This window comes from Oryza brachyantha, chromosome 1 (assembly GCF_000231095.2).
Source record: "Oryza brachyantha chromosome 1, ObraRS2, whole genome shotgun sequence".
In the NCBI taxonomy this organism is placed as follows: Eukaryota; Viridiplantae; Streptophyta; class Magnoliopsida; order Poales; family Poaceae; genus Oryza; species Oryza brachyantha.
In genome coordinates, this window is record NC_023163.2 from 31635703 (window position 1) to 31657019 (window position 21317).

The 21317-nt window shown below is 39.5% G+C and overlaps 2 protein-coding genes and 1 long non-coding RNA gene across 8 annotated transcripts; 2 read left to right on the forward strand and 1 right to left on the reverse strand.

Moving 5' to 3' along the window:
* Positions 1-1998: 1998 nt before the first annotated feature.
* On the forward strand, positions 1999-3812 carry LOC121053326. Its single transcript, XM_040520206.1, has 2 exons — positions 1999-2625; positions 2800-3812. The coding sequence occupies exons 1-2, from the start codon at positions 2443-2445 to the stop codon at positions 3163-3165; spliced, it is 549 nt and encodes a 182-aa protein (XP_040376140.1). The 5' UTR covers positions 1999-2442; the 3' UTR covers positions 3166-3812.
* Positions 3813-9361: 5549 nt separating this feature from the next.
* Positions 9362-19363, reverse strand: LOC102716740. Of its 5 annotated transcripts, none has more exons than XR_001551803.2 (9): positions 19200-19363; positions 19013-19103; positions 16176-16291; positions 13533-13626; positions 13118-13191; positions 12752-12925; positions 12513-12677; positions 12313-12395; positions 9362-9773 (listed from the first exon to the last, which is right to left on the reverse strand). It is a non-coding gene; the product is annotated as an uncharacterized LOC102716740 (long non-coding RNA). The 5 variants fall into 5 exon arrangements; XR_005811346.1 differs by having other exon boundaries at positions 12313-12432; XR_001551802.2 differs by having other exon boundaries at positions 13118-13286.
* On the forward strand, positions 13884-18653 carry LOC102716916 (potassium transporter 5). Of its 2 annotated transcripts, none has more exons than XM_006645217.3 (9): positions 13884-14087; positions 14296-14518; positions 14822-15070; positions 15372-15422; positions 15535-15795; positions 15918-15970; positions 16194-16308; positions 16401-16655; positions 17286-18653. In XM_006645217.3, the coding sequence occupies exons 1-9, from the start codon at positions 13923-13925 to the stop codon at positions 18257-18259; spliced, it is 2346 nt and encodes a 781-aa protein (XP_006645280.2). In that variant the 5' UTR covers positions 13884-13922; the 3' UTR covers positions 18260-18653. The 2 variants fall into 2 exon arrangements, with proteins under 2 accessions (XP_006645280.2, XP_040377794.1); XM_040521860.1 differs by having other exon boundaries at positions 13897-14087; positions 14293-14518.
* Positions 19364-21317: the final 1954 nt, after the last annotated feature.

Genomic DNA, 21317 nt, shown 5'->3' on the forward strand with positions numbered 1-21317 from the left:
ATCCCTTAACAGAAATACCAGAAATGTGTACCCTTTGAACTTGTAAAATCTGTTAAAAAATGTCTCTAGGCAGTTTTGACTTAGTTTTTCATTGGTTTTGCTGATGTGGCATTTGATGTGTCCCCCATATCATTTTTTAATGATTATACGAGTTTAGAGGTATACATTTTTGGTTTTCGTTTAAGGGACGAAAAATAAAATCGTCTCTAATTTAAAGGACCGTGGACTTTTTCCTAAAATATAAGTATTTGTTTATCGAACACTATTTTTGGGTCAAATAATCCTTTTAAAGTTACCTAAGCTATCATTTTAAAAATTTCAAATTATCTAGATTCTTTTTCGAACCACCTGATCCAGAATTGTTTGAATGATGGGAATCACCACATGAGTGATTATATTATAATTCTGCAAAACATAAATCACATAAACGTTTCTAACTTAAAACATACGAACTTAATAAGTAGTAATTAATTAAAGATAATGTCTTGATGGTAGTAGCTGAGAGTTAGGTTAGGTGTAAGGTAGTTGCTGCATATGCTTTGCACCCGCAAGCCGAAGCGCTGTAGCCCTTTTCAGTTTTCACGTGGCCCTGGATCGCTTGCTTAGAGCAAGTCCAATAGTATAAGTAAGTATTAGCTCTAATCTATCTATAACCAATCTAATAGTCAATTTATACAATAGTTATCTATAAAACATCAATACATGGTCTCATATGTCATATATATATTTTATCTTGGAGTCCGTATGCAGCTGGCTATAAATTAGTAGCTCACTCCACTTCTCTCTCCCTTCTTATCTCTTTAAAATATGCTTATAGCTGATATATAGCCTGCTGTTGTAACTGCTCAGAAAAGTCAATAAAAAGGAAAAGAAACAACAAAATTGATGCCAACAATAATTCACATGGGCCTAAAAAAAGCCCACGCCACGCACACGAGAGGCCCACCGCCACATCCGGAGGATCCGCGCCGTCCGTTCGCGATCCGACGGGCGAGAGGGAGAGGGGCAGTATGGTAAATTGGGTGGGACGAAATATCGGGGGGGAGGGCGGTGGGCCCGGGGGAGGTGGTCGGTGCGTGGTGCGTGTCAGGGCAAGGCAGGGGCAGCCTGGCATGTGGGGGTGCTTGCGTCAGATCCGAGGCGCCTCGGAAAGCGAGACCAAACACTATTCCATTTTTTTTTCTGGTAACACTTTTTTTTTAAAAAAAGATTTTTTTCTACTCTGTTACTCCCCGTTCTAAAATAAACCAATTTTTCACTTTTTATACTCTTCGTCTTATTTAAACTTTTTTATGATTGATATTTATTTTTATTAGATGATGAATCATGAATAGTATTTTACGTGTAACTAATTTTTTTTAATTTCCTAAAAGTTTTTTAAATAAGACGGATGGTTACACAGCAACCGGAAGAATTCGGTTTTTAAGGGAGTAAGCACAGTCTGATTAGTTGGAGAAATTTGACCTCAGCAACTTTAATATGACAGGGAACAACGAGGGGACAGCCAGGGCAAGATCCATATGGCCGATGCGGTGCAGCAGCTGAATCTTTCCGTGGAAATTGTGTCGTGTTCGTACCACTCCTGGTACACGGATGGCACGGTAAAAATTGGACGTTTCCTCTCTCTTTTTTAGGGTTAGTAACTGGTCAACAAATCAGCTTACCGTGACTCATGAGTAATAAAACACCGTATATCCTAAAAATTACCGATTATGTAAATGTAGAAAAGATTAAGTAATTTCTTAAAAACCGTTTCTTTCCCTGTATACTTATACTGTTCATTATTTATGGTAATATATGGATATATTATAGCCGTGGTAAAAACAAGAACTTTCAGTACTGTCAAAAACAAGTGATGGCAAAAAGGCGCGGAGCAAGCAAGGTCGGCACGGCGCACACAACGGCTTCTCAAAAAGGCTTCCAAGAGGCCGAGGATATTTTGGTCTCGTGGACTCGTAGCTGTGGTATGATGGGCAGTATGATTTGTTTAGCCAAGAGGCGGTGGTGAAGTAAACTGATTTAATACTAACACCATTAGTCTAATGACTCATCAATAATAATAATTTGCAAGAAAAGAAAAGAAAAGAAAAGAAAAGAAAAGAAAGTGTGTGCGTGCGAGATGAGATGAGGGAGACGTAGCCATGCGAGGTGGAGGCGGTTGGTTGGTGGTATATCTGTGGCGGTCGAGGCGGTCAGCTCAGCTCCGCATTGCCGCCTCCTCTTCCTCGCCAAAGGCAAAGGCCAAGGCCTCCTCTTCTTCTTCCTCCTCTCCTCTCCTCCGTTGCTTCAGCGCGTCCGCTCCAATCCCGTCTAAATTTATTCACCGGAGGGCGGCTGGCAGGAGGAGGCAGAGGAGAGGCGACGGCCTGAGATAGGGGTAGGTAGCTTGAAAAAGGAGGGATTTTTGGTTGGGGGGGCGTTGGATCTTTGGAAGGCGAGGCCATGCCGACCGGAGCGATGAAGAGGCTGTTTGTTGAGTCGTCGTCGAACTCCGGCAGGGGGGCGGCGGCGGCGGCCGGGGCGGTGCTGTGCGCGCCGCGGCCGCGGCGGGTGCAGGCCCACCCTTGCAGCGCTGACCTCATCCTTGGGCCTCCTCCCTTCCTGAGCTGCAACACCAACAAAAAGGTGAATACTCTCTCTCAAGTCTGGAGGAAGAATCATGGTGTCTTGATTTGTTTGGTGGTGGTTGGAGGAAAAAAAAGAAGAGAGAAGATGTGTTCTTGGTCTCTTTGTGTTGTGTTTCTTAATTTTTTGGTGTTCTTACCAAGATCTGTTTGTTTTTTTGGTTGGTTGGTGCAGCAAAGAGAAGGGAAGAGCAAGGCGCCGGAGGATCTGTTCGACGGCGGCGAGGAGGACGACGGGAGCTGGGCGTTGTTCGGCGGGTCGCCGCCGGCGCGCGCGGACAACCCGCTCGTCCACGACCCGCACTTCCTGCTCAACCAGCGCCCCCACGCCGCCGCCGCCGCCGTGCCGGACCTCTCGATTTTTGACCACCGGAGCCACCACGGCCACCTTGTCCCCGCCTATAGCAATAGCAATAGCAGCAGCAGCAGTTTTGCCCCGTCGTTCGCGCCGGCGGTGAGGATCCAGGGGTTCGACGTCGCCGCCTGCCGGAGCTCCCACAGCAGCAGCGGCGGCAGCCGCGTGCTGTCCGCCCGCGCTTGATCCGGCCGCCGGCGCCGGCGACGAACCCCACGTCCCAAAGGGAACACAAAATCCTCAATCTTGTACATTTTTCGCCGGCCGTTCGCCTAGCACCATCATCAGTTCATCACCATGCCCAAGTGTGTTGAATCTTGGTGAAGTATATATAACTAGTACGGTTTTATTAACAGCAGATAGGGAGGTTAATTAAGAAGACTAAGATGATAAAGAGGAGGAGTTGTTGTTAGAATGATCGCCGAGATGCACAGGAGGATGATCAAACAACGGAGGAGGAGAGGATTTTTAATCATTGTTTCTTTTTCCCTTTTTTTTTCTGAATTGGTTTCAAGATCTCACAAGTCTTGTGTTCGTTGAGATGGATCAGTCAGGTCAGGTCAGTTGTTTTGTAGATATTGTCATCAGTGTTTGATCTTTGTTCAGAGTCCCTGGTGAGAGAGCAAAAAAAAGAAGGCTTGCTTGAGCTTGAGCAAGCCATCACCATACTAGTACTACTAGATGATACTGCTACTCTACTACTGCCATGGTAGAGAAATCCATGGCTGTACTTGTAAAGAACAAGTCTTGTACATAAACATGATGATATGGAGCTGTACCAATGTAATCGGATTTCATCAAAAGCCAGAGATCGATTTCCTGTTCCTGGGTTCCATGTTCTGTCACTGATTTCTTGCCTGCCACATGAACGGATTGATTGATGGAAGAAAAACAAAAAAAAGGGATTTTTTTTAGCCGATTCGACAGGCCGGATTGAGTGGGATCTTGCTGGCTGGTGGTTGGGGCAGAACGAATCGCCGATTTCCCGATGCGTAATAGTCGCCGTTTCGTCCTGGACTTTGTCGAGCTGTTTGCTTGCTTGTTTGTTTGTTCAGTGCCAATTTCCCCAACCTCCCAACTTGCTCCTCTTGATTAGTGTGGTCGTAGTGGAGAAAAAGGTGAGGGCGAGTTGTGTTCTGACTGTTGATTGCCGGGATGGCAAGACAAGCAAGTTGGGGGAGACCTGGCTCACGTTCTCGATGCCGGATCACTCCGGCTTAAAGAACACGTTGATAATAAATCGATAAAAGCTGATTAAATTCCAACATATTCTGTAAAAAGTTTGAAATCTATATGATCTTCGTAGACTAAAGTTTGAATTTTTAAATCTAATACAAGATTTTTCTCGTCGTAATTTATTGTTCATCTTTTATGACTAGATTGTTAATAGCATGGATATAAAAATTTTATATAAAAATTAATCTTTTCATCGTAATAAATTTTCGCTTATGCTTAATTTTGGTAACAAGACAGGTCTCATGTTATTTTTAACCAAAAACAAATGGTTTATCTCTTTGCCAAAAACAAATGGTTTATCTCTTTTTGATCCGAGAAATCCGGTTCCTTGGGATGGTGAACGGTGGAGGGGACTGCGCGCGAGGCGGCTGGTCGGCCGGCGATGATCTCCTCCGGATCGGCCATTGACCAGACCACGTTGAGATGAGAGGAGGTGGCGGGGTCGCCGTGGATGCGGCCATCGAACGGACGGCGACCGGTTCGCTCGCGCGTGCGACGCCCACGCCACCACGTAGCCGGCTAGCCGCCCTCCCGTCCCGTCGCCGTCGCCGTCTACTCGTCTCCCCCTCCCCCCTTTTTATTTTAAATTTTCGTAGGATTCACTTCAATTTTTTTTATGTTCGACGCAAGTTATTTTTTATCAAAGTTTGACAAGTCATGTTATTAAAAACAATTATGTAATTATTAATTACCTTTTTATTGATTCATTACTTGAAAAAACTTTGAACATAACTGGTATATTTTGATTTAAATAATCAGGAGGAGCCTGAACGAAATATAAGGATGTGCCACTTATTTGTTTTCTAGTGCTTTGAACTAGTTTTAAACCGTTGCAGGTGTCTAAATATAAATTGAGATGATGTATATATGATAAAAATAGATGATTCCTAGTAAAAAAATTCAACAGGCACCCCCTAGCTATATAGCAGCTCTGCCCCCGGTGATAATGAATCTATATTATATTATATATATATATATTTATCGATATATGCATAAATCTAAAATGTTTTATAAGTGCGTAACGAATGAAGTAGATTAAAAAAAACAAAGATATGACATAAAATGAAAATTACTGTAGTTATCCGTATGCTCTCTGGTCACGTGTTTTTTTAATGAGAAAAACAGGCGAGGTGAGGGCGCCGGCGTCGCTGTCGGCGACGTCGCGATTTGGGGATCGCGATTCGCCGGCGACCGCTCGAGGGCGCGGACGGGATCAACGGAGGCCGAGATGGAGACGGACGGACACGAAGGTTCCCGGAAACGCCGCCTCGTGCCGCACGCAGCCAAGGCCCGGTGGATGGACGGGATGAGACCAGACAAAAGACAATTTGATATAGGAGCTGTTTGGGAAGCAAGCAGTTGCTTTGATGTAGATTTTGATTGATAGTTTTTGAGACTTTAGAAAAGCTTTTAAATTTAGTTTTTCTAGTTTCTGGATTTTTATTTTATTTTTTAAATCTGTACTAAAGATTCTCAAAGGCTATAAATGTTTAGAGTAGTTTTTTGATAGAAACAGTTTTTTAAAAAAACTGTATCTGGAGAAGCTTCCCTAAACAATTCGAGTGTGGCCGCTTTGCTTTGCTTGCAGTATGTGGCGTCGTTAGCCTCGCCTGCCGCTTCTGGTTTCGTCCACTTCAGAGTGTTCGTTTCGTCTGCTCCGAGGATGCCGTTTGTTTTGTTTTTTACTTTAACTCTCGTCCCTCGGTTTCGCAGTATGTAAATCCGTCATTACAATTTTTTTTAAGTATAGTCAACTAGCACTGTATCATCCATTATCTGTTTTAAGTTATTACATTATTTTCATTTTCTCTAGATCTGCATGAACACTAGTTAATTTGGATTGGTATCATGAAAAACAGTCAAATCGACTGGCTCCTATGTTTTTATTTCTACTTATACTTATAAACCAACATTTAAATTTTCTTACCTTCAAATTAATTTTAAGAAAGCATATTCAATTAATATATAGCTCATTCCACGGCATAGACAGTGGTCCCGAGGGGGCTACGGCTGCCACTATGTATCTAGTAGTATTGTTTATCCCTATATCCATACTCTCTCTGTCAAAAAATAGTCAATTAGTTATAAACCGTAGATCCATATACTATAGATACGCATGATTAATTATTACATCTAACAGTGGCAAATACTTAAATATTTCTTTAAAAAAATTACAGAATCAGTAACAGTACCACCTCTATTTTGGCATTGTTTACTTTGCAAAAAAATTTTACAAAAACATCGTATCAAAACTTTAAACATATATTTGAAGTATTAAACATAGTCTAATAACAAAACAAATTTCAGATTTCGTCTAGAAACCGTGAGACGAATCTTTTGAGTCTAATTAATCCATCATTAGCACATATTGGTTACTGTATCACTTATGACTAATCACGTTCTAATTAGGCTCAAAAGATTTGTCTCACTGTTTCCTACGTAACTGTATAATTAGTTTTAATATTTATATATATTTAATGCCACATAACTGTATAATTAGTTTTAGTGTTTATATATTTAATGCTTTATTTAAATGTCTAAAAATTCGTTGTGATGTTTTTGAAAAAAAAAATTAACTAAACAGGGCCTTTGTTCGTTTCATCGGAGGAGCAGCAGTACTGCCAGTACAGTAGTCCGGTAGGTTGCGATGCTGCAGCGAAGGTTGGGTTGTCAACAGCTAGAAGCCGCGACGTTTCGTACTGGCTTTGACCGGAAACCACCCACATGGAGCTGGGCTTTCACCAATCAAGCTCAAGCTCTGTACTGTAGCCAATTGGAAAATTCGTTCCAGCCAGCGTAGGACAGTACTACTAGGCAGCAGCGTCGCGGTTGCGCTCGCGTGCACTCCTCGCTCGGTGGCCTGCACCATCTGTCCTCCCATTCCCTACTCTCTCTCTCTCACTTCATCTCCCATCAATTCTTGTTTTATTTTTCCCTTTCTTTCGACTATATATCTCGGTTTCAAAATATGAGTACTTTTAATTTATTTTATTTAGTGAGTCTGTGAGTGCTAAGACTGGGTTGAAAGATTTCATTTTATTCAATCCAGTGATCCGTTGTTTTATTTTGAATTGCATAGATTCCCCTTTGTAATCTGATTGGTTCTGAAATTATTTAAGTGACGAGAGTAATGTAAATAAGTACACTAATGCTTATATTGCGACATAAAATTTAAACGGTAGAAATAGTTGTATTTTAAAATAGATGGAGTATTAAGCAGGCCAGAAACGAGGTTTTTTTCTCCCCCAAACGGATAGGTTACCCATCACAATTAAGGGTGGAATTGACTGCTTAGTGATCGATGTTTTTTCCCAACTAAACTATTTTAGTAGTGTGATATACGTTGCTTTTTGTGGGTCCAGAAGACGGGTCTCCCTCGTGTTGAGATCAGTAGTGGCACTGAACTGCTGCGCAAGTCAGGCAAGGGAGTTGATTACACGTCGCAGTTTGTGTTAACAGTCCTTCCACACTTTCTATTTGTAATACCAAAGGTATGTCAAAGTAGATTTAACTTTGCATCGAAGTTGTGCCATGAGGTGAAAACTTGCTAAACAAGCGCAAGGCCGTAGATCATCTTTAAAAGCATGACTAATATTTATCTCTTTAAATCTTAATTTAGCTATTTATGTAAAATATAGTTTATATCTAAATTAATATGTACTTTACCAGACTCTCCATCCTCATTGTTTAAATTATAACGGCTAGTTATCACTGTCAAAATATTGAAAACTCCAACAGACTCTTCAAATCCACTCTATATTTCTTCGAGAAGTGTGTATCCATTCATATAGGACCCGCAGATAGCCATCTGACTCCGTGAAAGAGAGTCTTGCCATATTTGGACATTGAGACAATTTTGACCATTCGGATGACATGCCAAGTCATATAAGCAGTGTCTTGGAGGCCATTTTTTCAATATAATTGATATAATTTGGTATAGAGAGCCATTTGATTATTTTCTTAGAGATGCTATTAGAAAACTATAAATCTATTATATTATATCAACACATAACGAGAAGGATAAAAGGAGACAAAATTCTCTGCAAATTATAACTGTATCTATAGAAATAGATGTAAGAAATATATATCTAATACAATTCTAGTTTTTGCTAGATTTCACAAAATGTTATATTTTTTATGACATATTTTTTGGGCGTGGCTACATCCATCACTACGGAATTACGGATGTATACAGCCATGAGTACACCTGAGATATGACCAAAGAGAAGAAGGCCATCAACAAATCCCTAACCTAGATTTCAAAGAAAAAAACAAATCCCTGAGTACTTTCTTTTATATAAACTTATGTAAAAGTAGAAGGGTATGCATATTCAAATTAGTCGTCATATCCTTGTCATTTTACTTATACTTATGTTTCTAAACCAAAAATTAAAAATTTAACCTTAAAGTTAAAGTTGATTTGGGGTTTTTTCATTATAGTTTATTTTTTAGCCTTTGTCTTTATATTGCTAAGAACATTTATATGTTAGTTTTATTCATAAATTATTTTTCGTTTGCAGGGAAAAAGCCAAAAGATCACCCTTAAGCTTTAAAGCTAACATAAAGTTTACAACTGAAAATCCTTAATAGAAATAAGATTGCCCCCTAAGACTTCGACTTTGACATTTCGCTGGTTCTCAGCATCTACGCAAAACAACCACCTCCTCGTCATCGTTATCTAAGCTATGAACCACTACAGCACTACCTAATACCTGTATCATACTATCATACCAGCAGTCAGCTTTTTCCTGGTAAAAAAAAAAAGAGCAGTTTTCAAAAGGAAATGTCAGCAATCAGTTGGAAGCACCACGACAGCGATATGGAAAACATTTTATCAGATAATCTTGCTGAAACGTATCTGTTTTATTTTATATGAAGAAGATGATGATGATAAACTGTGGTCAAACTTCAAAGCTGACTTTGGAACATTGCATGGAAGATAGAACTTATGTTCAAGCATATCTTCAGGAGCGTTCACATGAACTTAATTCATGTAGCATGCACACACACACACACACACACACACACACACACACACACACACACACACACACACACACACATATATATATATATATATATATATATATATATATATATATATATATATAAGTGGAAAAACATAATATTCAGCTTCACGCCCTTTGTTAATATATCTATACCATTTTATATGTATATATGTCATGAAAAGTTTCATCCAGGACTAGTCAAAATGCAAACACACACAGCTCAGGTGATCTGGTTGCCATCACCTTTTAATGTGCTTGCAGATGCCCCCAGAAACTGTGCCGTGCTTAGAATTGCCACGTGCATAGGAATTGAATAAAACAACATCTATATAACCTAAAGTTGGAAGATGAAAATGAATTGCTTCGAAAAGGATGAAAGAACAAAGCAAGAAAACCAGACCCACTTGTACAAAAGACAAGACACTTACACACACATATATATCCTTTGGGAATTCCACTACCAATTGCAGCATATTTTCAGTGGAGCCGGCCTATGTACCTCCAGTATATAATTCCCTGATGCGTGACACTGAAAACGACTTCCATGAACTGCAAGCATATCAAATCAGAGATTGCACAAATATTTATTTCAATGGAGTTAGGTCATAATTTACATGGTCGCAACGTCCACGTTCATTTGTGGGTCAATACCATTGTGTGTGGAAAAAAAATGAAAAAGTAGCTTGGTGCTGATCTTCTATAGCTAGGAAGTGGACATCATTATATCATATCAGCAACATGATTGGGCATAAGAACTGAGAAGTTTACCACCATATGTTGACATCATGGAACTTACACTTCTAAAAAATAATGGGATCAGAGTAGAGCTCAGGTTGGGCTTTCTGAAGGAGGAATTCAGGGTTCCATCGAACCCATGGTTAGTTTTGGCTAATGGGTTATGGAAATAATTTTCCACTCACCAAAGGGTATATCTAAATCTCAACCATTCATTCTTCTATCCTTATTCCATCTTAAACCTCTATTCTTCTCTATTTTCCAATACTATCCTTTGTAACAAATTATCCAAACATACATTATGGTTCCAGCTAAATCACTAGAGACCAAACCAAGCATGCGCCTCGGGAGTCTCGTCCAGCTGTGAAGATGGATTTGGCCCATCCGACACAGCACCAAATGCAGCCATTTTATCAGCTACCCTATCAGAACCTCTTCGGCACAAAACAACAATACTCCAAGTGACCAATACGATCCAACCAATCAGAACAAACGTCAACAAAACTTAATGGGCCAACAGGCTTACCTTTCAACTTAAGGGGCGGTAATTAAATCTTTGGGCTAAAGTTACTCATGGCCCAGCAATCCCACCGAATGGGCTTTTGAGCTCAGCTTAAATCAACAAAGCAAACTTAACATGGCATGGAATTCTGGGCTTCTTTCTGCAACATTTATCACCACGGCGCATTGCACCAAAAGAGCAATTTTACAAAAAAAAAAAAGGAAGAAAGACCGGCAATTATATTTCAATAAGGAGTAAAACCTTAGGCAAACACGTAGCCAGATCATCTCACATCACACGAGCAGCACACCAATTTCCAAAGAGCAAAATTGAAGCTAGTATAAACGCATGATGACTGAGACTATTCCTTGGTTTTTGTGTATGTTTACCGAACTGTTAAATGGTGCATTTTTTTAAAAAAAATCTACATAAATGTTAATCATCTTAATTTTGTAGAGTAAATTTACAATTTTATATTGGCTAGTTTCATCTTTTATATCATTCAATAGCTATAAAAAACATTTATCTATCATAGGAAAAGAACATAGCCGATGTGTAACATTTTTGGAAGCATACTCTCAAGCATCAGTGACAGCCACTGTGAGCCACACTAGAAGCGAAATATAGAGTCTAGTCAACATTCAATAAGGACGCGAGGCTACAACTGGGCTGAACAAAAGGAATAACGGCGATGCCATGATTGCCATCGCATGCGCGGGCATCGTCATTTGCATCAGTACGTGACGCAAGCACGAAAATGGAACCATGAAATAGAGCAGGAACCGCTCGTCAAAATATGTACCCACTGCTAAGCATTTACACCCTCCAGTTACATGATTCTTATGGTTTTACACAAGGATATGCTCTAACTTTTAAAACTTTAATTTTTAATAACTTGTAATATATTTAGTTTAAAAACCCTACGAAAACACGTATAGAAAGAATACTTTCATAAAATAAGTATTTATTAATTTTTGTATATATTTTAATTAAAAACATAGTTAAAAATTGATTTAGAATGCCGTATTGTTGTCTGAAATGATAAGAATTATTAAACCAGGAGTATGGCGTTGGGTTGCTTCTTGTGTTTTCCAAGCTACCGGCAACCAAAATATTAGGTCATGTTCTATTTTTCTCTATAGTTTATAGCCGTGGATTATCATGGGTAGGCTTCTCAAGTTTCCAGACCACTTATTTTCTGCAACAGTTTTTTTCTACCAGTATTTCTTAGAATATTTTTAAGACAAGTTTTCAAACCTTGTAATAGTTTAATTCAATCGTATTTGCCATCAAATAGCTAACATAAGTAGAATTATCTATCACCCATCATCTCAAAATAACAGACCCTTAATCGCAAGTAACACCCTACATTTTATTTTATCACCCCCATTTTTTCGCTCTTGATTATGCTTATAAGCCAAGTTTTAAGTTTTAAACTTTAAATTTAAAGTTGATTTAAGTTTATTGTCCAGTTTTGGCTTTTAAATTACTAAGAATATATACATATAAGTTTTATTCTCAAATTATTATTCGTTTGCAAATATGTCGCTTGTTTCTTTAATGAAAAATCCAAACAGCCACCCCTATTCCTCTAGTGTGGTTGTATTCGAAGGGAGAACGGAAATATAAGCCGAAATATGACAAGGCACTCTAATCGTCCAAATAAAATTGTACCACGCGATTACATATTCGCTGCCATCACTCGCCGTACAAATGTGAAAGTAAACCAGCATCACCAATCAAATCGCGCCTCACGCACGCAGCAAGAGCAGAGAATTTGCATACCAGTCTAGACTCTAGACGCAGCAAAGTAAAAATTGATGTGCACTGCCAAAACAATGACTTGCGTACCTTCGAACTTTACTCAGGCAGGTCCTCCTAGATTTCCAAGAAAGAATCCACACGGTAATTGAGATTTGAGACCCCTTTCGCATCTGCTTTACACAGAAAAGTCACTGGTGAAAAGTCTCCCTGCACAGTAAAAATATGGGATAGAACTGTGCATTATTGTAACATGCATCGTTTAGCACTGTATCGAGCTTCTATTGTACCTGTAACCACTGTTCGTCTGCAATAATAGAATCTTGTCTTGCATTCATCTTCGATGGAATGACCAGGATCAGCCCAAAATTATCAAGCTGTGTTTCTCTGACTTGCTTAAGAGAATCCAAATCCACTTAATCTGGACAGATCCCGCCACTTTCTTTGAAAAGATCCTGCACGAGAAAGAATCGGAGTGGTCAAGTCCACGTTGCAGTTCAGCACGAGAGTGAGTTAAACATCAACGTACTCCAGCTTCTCATCTTTGCATACGATATTGTTTGGCCCAACAGCATTGAAGTCAAATACTTTTGGCAGCAACTTGGGCCGTTATACACTCTTCAAAGTTTCTGACTGCTCAAAAGGTCGTTCATGCGCACGTGACTGGCGGGAGCCGAAGGCAAGCTTTCCTAAATGTACTTCACTGTTCACACAAGTAGACAAGTGAGCTTTTTTCATAATGAAATTTATTCCGGTCTTTGTTTAAAAAAAAACTACAGCCAATTATGATAAGTGAAGTTTAGAAAACATATCTCAAGACTAGAGCTTGATCTGCCTTGTGCAGTAAGCAGGGGCAGATCCAGCTATTAAACATTTAGGTTGGGGGGGTGAGTACCTTCTTCTTCCCACTCCCCCTATTCTCCACGGGTAAGGGGCTGGAGCTTCCACAACCCCACACTAGATCCACCCCTGGCAGAACGAGCAACTTGTGAACTTTACAAATAACAACTTAAATCCTGCATTCCTTGCGTTCATGGTGATTCAGTCCGTCGAGGTGATGATTTCTGGCATGTTATCAAACCAAGTGATACATATTCTGACAATATTCTAACCATTGAAATGACATGGAATCAGAAATCATCAAACCAAGTGATATATATTCTGACAATATTCTAGCCATTGAAATGGCATGGAAATACTGTTCCTTTTCACTCATGATTCATGAAGTAAGCAGACGAGAAGTTGGAATGGAAATGACATGCTGCAGATGCTTACGAAAAATTTTACTGCTATTTGGTACGGGCACTCACAAGTCACAGGTGAGGACGCGCTTCTGAAGAAAAGTCACCGTGCCTTTCCCCTTTGACCACCTACACTAGTTAATGCAGATCACAAGATTCACAGCTGCATAATTGAAGGAAGACTTCGTGAGTAAAGCAAACGAGAACAATATTTGACTGCACTAGCACAAAATGAGAAATCCGTTAGTTTCACTAATATCCCGTCTATCCCATGGCACCATTCATACCTCAGCATCACAATTCATAAGACGAGATCCCCCTAAAGCTTGCAACTTGCAAGAAAGTAACAAGTGTCCTGGCCCCCCCCCCCCCCCCCCCCCAAATATGCCTATAAAAGCCAAAGTCATGTTTGAACAACACAGAAGGTCGGCCTGAGTAGAGAATCCAATACATTTGAGGATGGCCGAGCCTCTCCACACAAGCAGCAACGGAGGCGCTGAAGGGGGTGCGAACACTGGATTTGCATCAGAGAAGACACTGCCATCGACAAAAAGGTTGCAGAGATATGATTCACTGCACATGGAAGCTGGAAAGATCCCAGGTGGCCAAAGCCATTTAGCCAAGGTTTGTTCTTCGAACAGACAATTGAACTCCTATTTTACAGTACTTACTCATGAACTTCAACTTAATAAGAATACTCTCAGAACTTCACAAAATGGAGATAGTATGTTTTGAAAAGGAGTGTTCTCCAGCAACTAATATACATGCAGAAAGATCTTCATGCAACCCAAATGCAATCTGATTTGAGAATATGCTTGATGCTGAAAAGCAGGTTGGATGGGCGACCACACTACACTTGGCCTTCCAGAGCATAGGCGTGGTTTATGGGGACATGGGGACTTCTCCTCTCTACGTGTTTTCCAGCACCTTTACAAGTGGGATCAATGACACCAATGACATCCTTGGTGTTATGTCTCTGATTATCTACACTGTGGCTCTCCTCCCATTAATAAAATACTGTTTCATTGTTTTGAGAGCAAATGACAATGGTGACGGTGAGTAAACATTTTTAATTCATCTTCAGATCACAAGTATATAGCTACTAGAAAAGGTATGCTTTTACTACAAGTAGTGGCAGTGCCTTCTGTATGATAAAAGCCTCAATTACTCAAAAGCAACTTCTTCAAGAAAAGAATGATGATAGGGGCAAAACATAAAAATATTGAAATAGATATAAATATCCCCACTATATAGTTTCAATTAGTTCCCTGAATGGAATCATGGGTTAGAACCATATACATGCAAAACAATCTGTTTTATCATAGTTTCACATGTCTTATCAATTTTTATTCTCGCAGGTGGAACGTTTGCACTTTATTCCTTGATATCTAGGTATGCTAGGATTAGCTTGATACCCAATCAGCAGGCAGAAGATGCAATGGTCTCACACTACAAGTTAGAGTCCCCCTCAAATCGTGTCAAGCGGGCTCATTGGATTAAGCAAAATATGGAGAACAGTCCAAAATTTAAGATCATGCTTTTCCTAGTAACGATTCTGGCAACATCTATGGTGATTGGCGACGGCGTACTAACTCCATGTATTTCAGGCGAGTCTTCTTCCATTTTCTAAGCTCATTGCTGGTGACTTGTATGGAAAGGATGATCAAAGCAGACATGGATTATTAAAAACACATGATATATCCCTTCTGAACTATAGGCAATTCAACGCATGAAAAATATAACGGTTTAATTGAAATCTTGAATACAATTTAGAACAACAGCAAAACCTTGAAGAGACAAAAACATTTTTGTTCTTATAGGCTACATGATCATATCTGTTGCTACTAGAACATATATAGGGTGAGTGTTTCAAAGAAACTCAGCATGTCTTTTTTTTTTCTTTTACAGTGCTTAGTGCTGTTGGGGGAATCAAGCAATCAGCAAAGTCCCTGAATCAAGGTAAACCGATCATTAATATGCTTCTCACTGTATTTCAGCGAGAGATATAAGTTTCAGTAGCTAAGTACTGCTTGGGATGTATTTGATTTGACTTGTTGGGCCCTATAAACAGGACAAATTGCTGGCATCGCAATCGCTATTCTGATTGTCCTCTTCCTTGTCCAGCGGTTTGGCACAGACAAAGTTGGTTACACATTTGCCCCTATAATCTTGACATGGTTCATCTTTATTGCTGGTATTGGAGTTTATAATCTGTTCAAACATGATACTGGTGTTCTAAAATCATTCAATCCAAAATATATTGTGGACTATTTTAAAAGAAATGGAAAGCAAGGTTGGATTTCCCTTGGAGGTGTTATCTTATGCATTACAGGTACTACTGCTCCCATGATCCCTGACAGTATTACTTTGCAATAAGCCCCCAATCTTTATGTTATCACCTTAAGGGTTTGACAGATAAGCTTTGATATGTTTACAACGTCTTTGATGAAACAGGGACTGAAGCAATGTTTGCTGACCTTGGTCACTTCGATGTGAGAGCCATTCAGGTAAGGAAGAACTTTTTCTCTGAATGCACGCACACAAAAAGAAATCAACCTGATAAGAAGCTTGAGTCTGTCCAGTTATGGCTCATGCCTATTGAATAACTCCTAGGGCCCTTGAGAAAAACTAATACATGGATTGAGATCCATTTGAACTTTGCAATTGTTATTCTTGGCTTTCATATTTCTATACTTTAGATATTTAAAATACCTTTTTGTGGTGCTGCAGATTGGATTTTCTGTAGTTCTCCTTCCTTCAGTACTACTGGCGTACATTGGACAAGCTGCATATCTTCGCATCTATCCAGAACATGTTGCGGATACATTCTACAAATCAATTCCAGGTACAAACAATAACTAAAGGCATCAAATCAATGGAATGACTTGCACAATTAGATATTGTAATTAACAAATAGCTCATTATCATTGTTATCAGGCCCACTATATTGGCCAACATTTGTGGTGGCAGTCGCAGCTGCCATAATTGCAAGCCAGGCTATGATATCTGGTGCATTTGCAATCATTGCTCAGTCCCAAATCCTAGGTTGTTTTCCACGAGTTCGTGTGACCCATACTTCAACAAAGTTTCATGGGCAAGTGTACATTCCAGAGATCAATTATCTATTGATGGTTTTGTGCGTCGTTGTTACAGCTATTTTCCAAACTACAGACAAAATTGGCAATGCATACGGTAAGCCTCAACTCTAGAAACAAGGATTCCTTCCTTCTATGCTCTAACCCAAGATATAAACAAGGACAAGTGATTCGATACTTAAACTCCTTTTTGCACTGAAAACCTGAAACTAAGATACAATATTCTTTCTCAAAAACCATAAGTTTTATTGTTTGGTGCAGTTTATCTTAATTTCCATATATATACACGAGTTATGATTTATTTGAGACAATTTGATGTTACTGCAACTTAAATAACAAGAAGAGATACAATATAATTTATCTAGACCTGATAGCTGCCTAGATCTATCAGACAAGATTGCAAGCGAGCCGTACAATTAACGAGATGGTGCTGCTTAAGTTGAAAAAGGTAGACTTAAAATCAGCCTTACAAATATTACGGTAACTAGCAAGAATCTAGATTCTATGTGAGATTAATAGTGTTGGCATAAGATAAATAGAAAAAATCTACCATATTAGTCCCTTTCTCCAATGACATCTTAAAAGCTAGGATGGACACGATCTGTCAACTTGTTGACAACATTTTGAATGAAACAAGAATTCTCCACATCCCAAAGTCATTTACAAATTCAGATATAATGTATCAGTTTTATGATCAGACATCTCACATCATCATCATATTGTGCAGGAATCGCTGTTGTCTTTGTGATGTTTATAACAACACTACTAGTCACTCTAGTGATGGCCATGATATGGAAGACAAGTCTTTTGTGGATAGCACTCTTTCCAGTAATATTTGGTGGTGTGGAGCTCATATACTTATCTTCGGCATTCTACAAATTTACTCAAGGTGGATACTTGCCACTAGTTTTTGCTGCCATTTTGATGTTTATAATGGCCACATGGCATTATGTCCATGTTCATCGGTACAAATATGAGCTCAAGAACAAAGTGTCAAGCAATTATGTGTCAGAGTTGGCATTAAGGCGAAATCTTGCCAGGCTGCCAGGAATAGGTTTTCTATACTCAGAACTTGTGCAGGGCATCCCACCCATACTTCCTCACTTGGTAGAAAAGGTACCTTCCATCCATTCGGTACTTGTGATTATCTCCATAAAGTACTTACCAATCAGCAAGATAGAAACAAAGGAACGGTTCCTCTTCCGATATGTGGAACCAAAAGAATACAGAGTATTCCGATGTGTGGTACGCTATGGATACAATGATAAAGTAGAAGATCCAGGAGAATTTGAGAGCTTGGTCATTGAAAACTTGAAGCAATTCATCCACGAGGAATCCTTCTACAGCCAAAGTAGCCATTCACTTGAAGGAGAACCAATCCAAGAATTAGGAGATGTAGTGAACCCCGCCACTGAAGCTCAAGATTCAATGTTGTCCAGAAATAATGCATACCAACACACAGCTGATCCAAGAAATGGATGCATGGATGTGATACAATCAATTCACAACGAAATGGGGAATGGTGTTGTCCATCTTCTGGGAGAAACCAATGTGGTGGCAGAATCGAATGCTGATTTACTTAAGAAAATAATAGTTGATTATGTGTACAATTTCATTAGGAAGAACTTCAGGCAACCAGAGAAGATCATATGTGTTCCTCATAACAGACTGTTGCGGGTAGGAATGACGTATGAGATCTAGAAGGATGGCGCTGGGCTTAATATGAGTATCTGAGTAAATTCTCCGAGATTATCACACAAAAGACACTGCTTTTAGTGCTGGGTGAGGAAATGCACAAGAAAAGAAAGGAGGGGGCGAGTAATCAGCCTTCCTGACCATATGACAGAACTAGAGTACACTTAATGGGTGTATACCACGAAAGTGCCTACTAGAAATAAGCATGTACAGAGGTCATCGATTAAGCTCTTGCTGAGAGTATTAGGTTGTTTTATTTTGGAGAACCAAATCTTGTAATATGTAATATATATTTTATATTTGTATAGTAGGCATATACACAAGAAAATGAAGAATAACTTGATATATTTTATCAATCATGACATAGACTCGTAAACTTTGCATGAAATATGTCCTAGAGATTGGCAACAGTCTATTTATCGTGCTTTAAGAGTGTCGGCACTTCAAATAATCAGGTTTCGAAAGAAGTGGAACCGTGGAAGTACCACTTGTGTGTTGAATACCCAATTAACCATGCAACAGCCTACTTATCTTGCGTATGATTCTAAAAGGAAAGGCAACTATGCATAAATTGACTCCAGGTTCGGTATCAGTATAACGAACTTAAAATTTATGCACCGGAGCAATTCCATTGCCTCGATCGAACGCGAGTATGGAACAGGTGATGAAACTAGTAAGAAGCTGTCGTAGGCATTCCATCGAACAGTTCAGAGGCATGCGACGGGGGAAGCAAATCCGCTGAACAGGGCGAGATCATACCTACGCATTCCGCCCGGGAAGGCAGATCAGCATGCTCGAGCGTCAGATCTCCGCTACTACTTCCCAGGTCACAGATCCGGCGCCTCGTTCCCTGCGATTCCGACAGAACTTCCCAGCGAGATCAAACAAGTAGTGGTAGGAGGAGGAGGAAAAGATCGACGGACACCTCCGGTGAGAAGGAGTGTACCGCAGGTTGGCACTTGGCAGCGAAGGTCGCGCCGCCGCTATTGGAACCGGAGGGGTCGCCATCGCCGGCGTGGCTGACCTCCGCCGCGCGCGCCGCGCCGCGCCGCCGATGCTAATGCGCGTCTCCCACTCGAGAACAAAATGCGAAACCGAACCCGAGCTGGGCCGGAACGGAACGGAATTCCCGCCTGATCGCGAACAGGCCGCTTACTTGTAGCCCATATGTATTAGGCCGGAAGGGTGATTTCGATTACGTGTGGCCCAATCAAGGGATTCGGAGTTACTACATCCGATTTTCGTCCTCCAAGCGAGAAAAAACAGATGCAACGGGTCTCTTAGCTGCTAAAACCGGTTCGCTTAAGACGGTTTGGATGGTAGTTCATATTTGACTCGATACTCGTCCCGACATAACATTAACATGGCACATGGAAAAAATTAATACTTAACAAATAAAACAAAATATGTGAGCCCACGTGACAGTCAAATAATAATTTTTTTTAAAAAAGTTGACTCATGTCAGTGGGTCCCACTTCCTCCGTATTGTTTGGCCGGTAAGAGAATCTGACTTGCTTGTGGGCCATATTGATTGGGCCTAAAGGGGATTTCTATTACATGCGGCCCAATAATGGGATTGGGACTTTTTTACATTAGAATCAACGATTATATCAGTCATAAAAGATTTATTAATCTTCTGGCACCCACAATTACACCACTGCACCTCTAGTGCTTACTCAATTATTAATCATGTCACAACACATCCATTAATAAATATTATATAATTTATATATGTTTAAATTTATTAGTATTCATATTAATCTAAGTAAGTCTAAAAAGTTTTACGTTATAAAACAAATAGTATATATTTTATCTCAAAGCTTGTCCTAAAAATTGACTGAATCTTCTCATAAACGTCGAATGTTTACTGCTACAAGTACCTGAGTGAGTATATTCAACACCGCTAATATAATACTACCTCCAATTTTTTATGTTGATGTTGATTTTTTTATCTACATTTAACTGTTTAACTATTTATCTTATTCAAAAATATCTACATATGCACAATTATAAGTCATACTTAAAGTTTCTATAATAACAAATCAAATTATAATAAAATAATTAATAATTATATAGTTTTTTTAAATAAGACGAATGACCCAACGTTAATATAAAAGTCAACGACCTCGTATAAAAACACATGGCGCGAGTAGTTTTGAGTTGTGAGGCTACGAATCATTGCTTCAGTCAGGAAACACCTGTCTCTGAAGAAAACAAAGCGAAAAAAAAAAAGGGAAGGAAAAATGCCATGGCAAGGTGGCTGCCATCAAGACCAGGGGTTTCCCAGAAGGAAACACACATCTGCTCAGAGCAGCAGCAATTGGAATCAAGCTGGAACTTAGGAGCAATCAAGTCCAATCAACTGACCGACAGCGTCTGTTTGCGGCAACCAAGTCAGATTCCACCACTAGGTCCAATCCTTGATCTGTTTGGAATACATGAACTTAGGGGGCTGTTTAGGTGGTGTTTAGCTGGTGAAATGAAAATTTTTGCATGTCACATCAGACGTTTGATCGGATGTCGGAAGGGGTTTTCGGACAATAATGAAAAAACAAATTTCACGGCTGGCATGGAAACCGCGAGACGAATCTTTTGAGCTTAATTAATCCGTCATTAGCGTATGTGGGTTACTGTAGCACTTATGGCTAATCATGTACTAATTAGGCTCAAAAGGCTCGTCTCACGATTTCTCACATAACTGTATAATTAGTTTTTCGATTTATCTATGTTTAATATTCTATTTAGATGTCCAAAGATTTGATGTGATGTTTTTGGGTGAAAATTTTGGGAACTAAACGGGCCCTAGTTTGTAAAAAAGATTTAAAAAACATCACATCAAAACTTTAAACAAACATTTCAAGTATTAAACTTAGACTAATTACAAAACAAATTTCAGATTCTTCCTGGAAACTGCGAGACGAATCTTTTGAGTCTAATTAATTCGTCATTAGCACGTGTTGGTTACTGTAGCATTTATGGCTAATCACATCCTAATTAGACTCAAAAGATTCGTCTCACTATTTAATTAATTTTAATATTTATATATATTCAATGCTTCATTTAG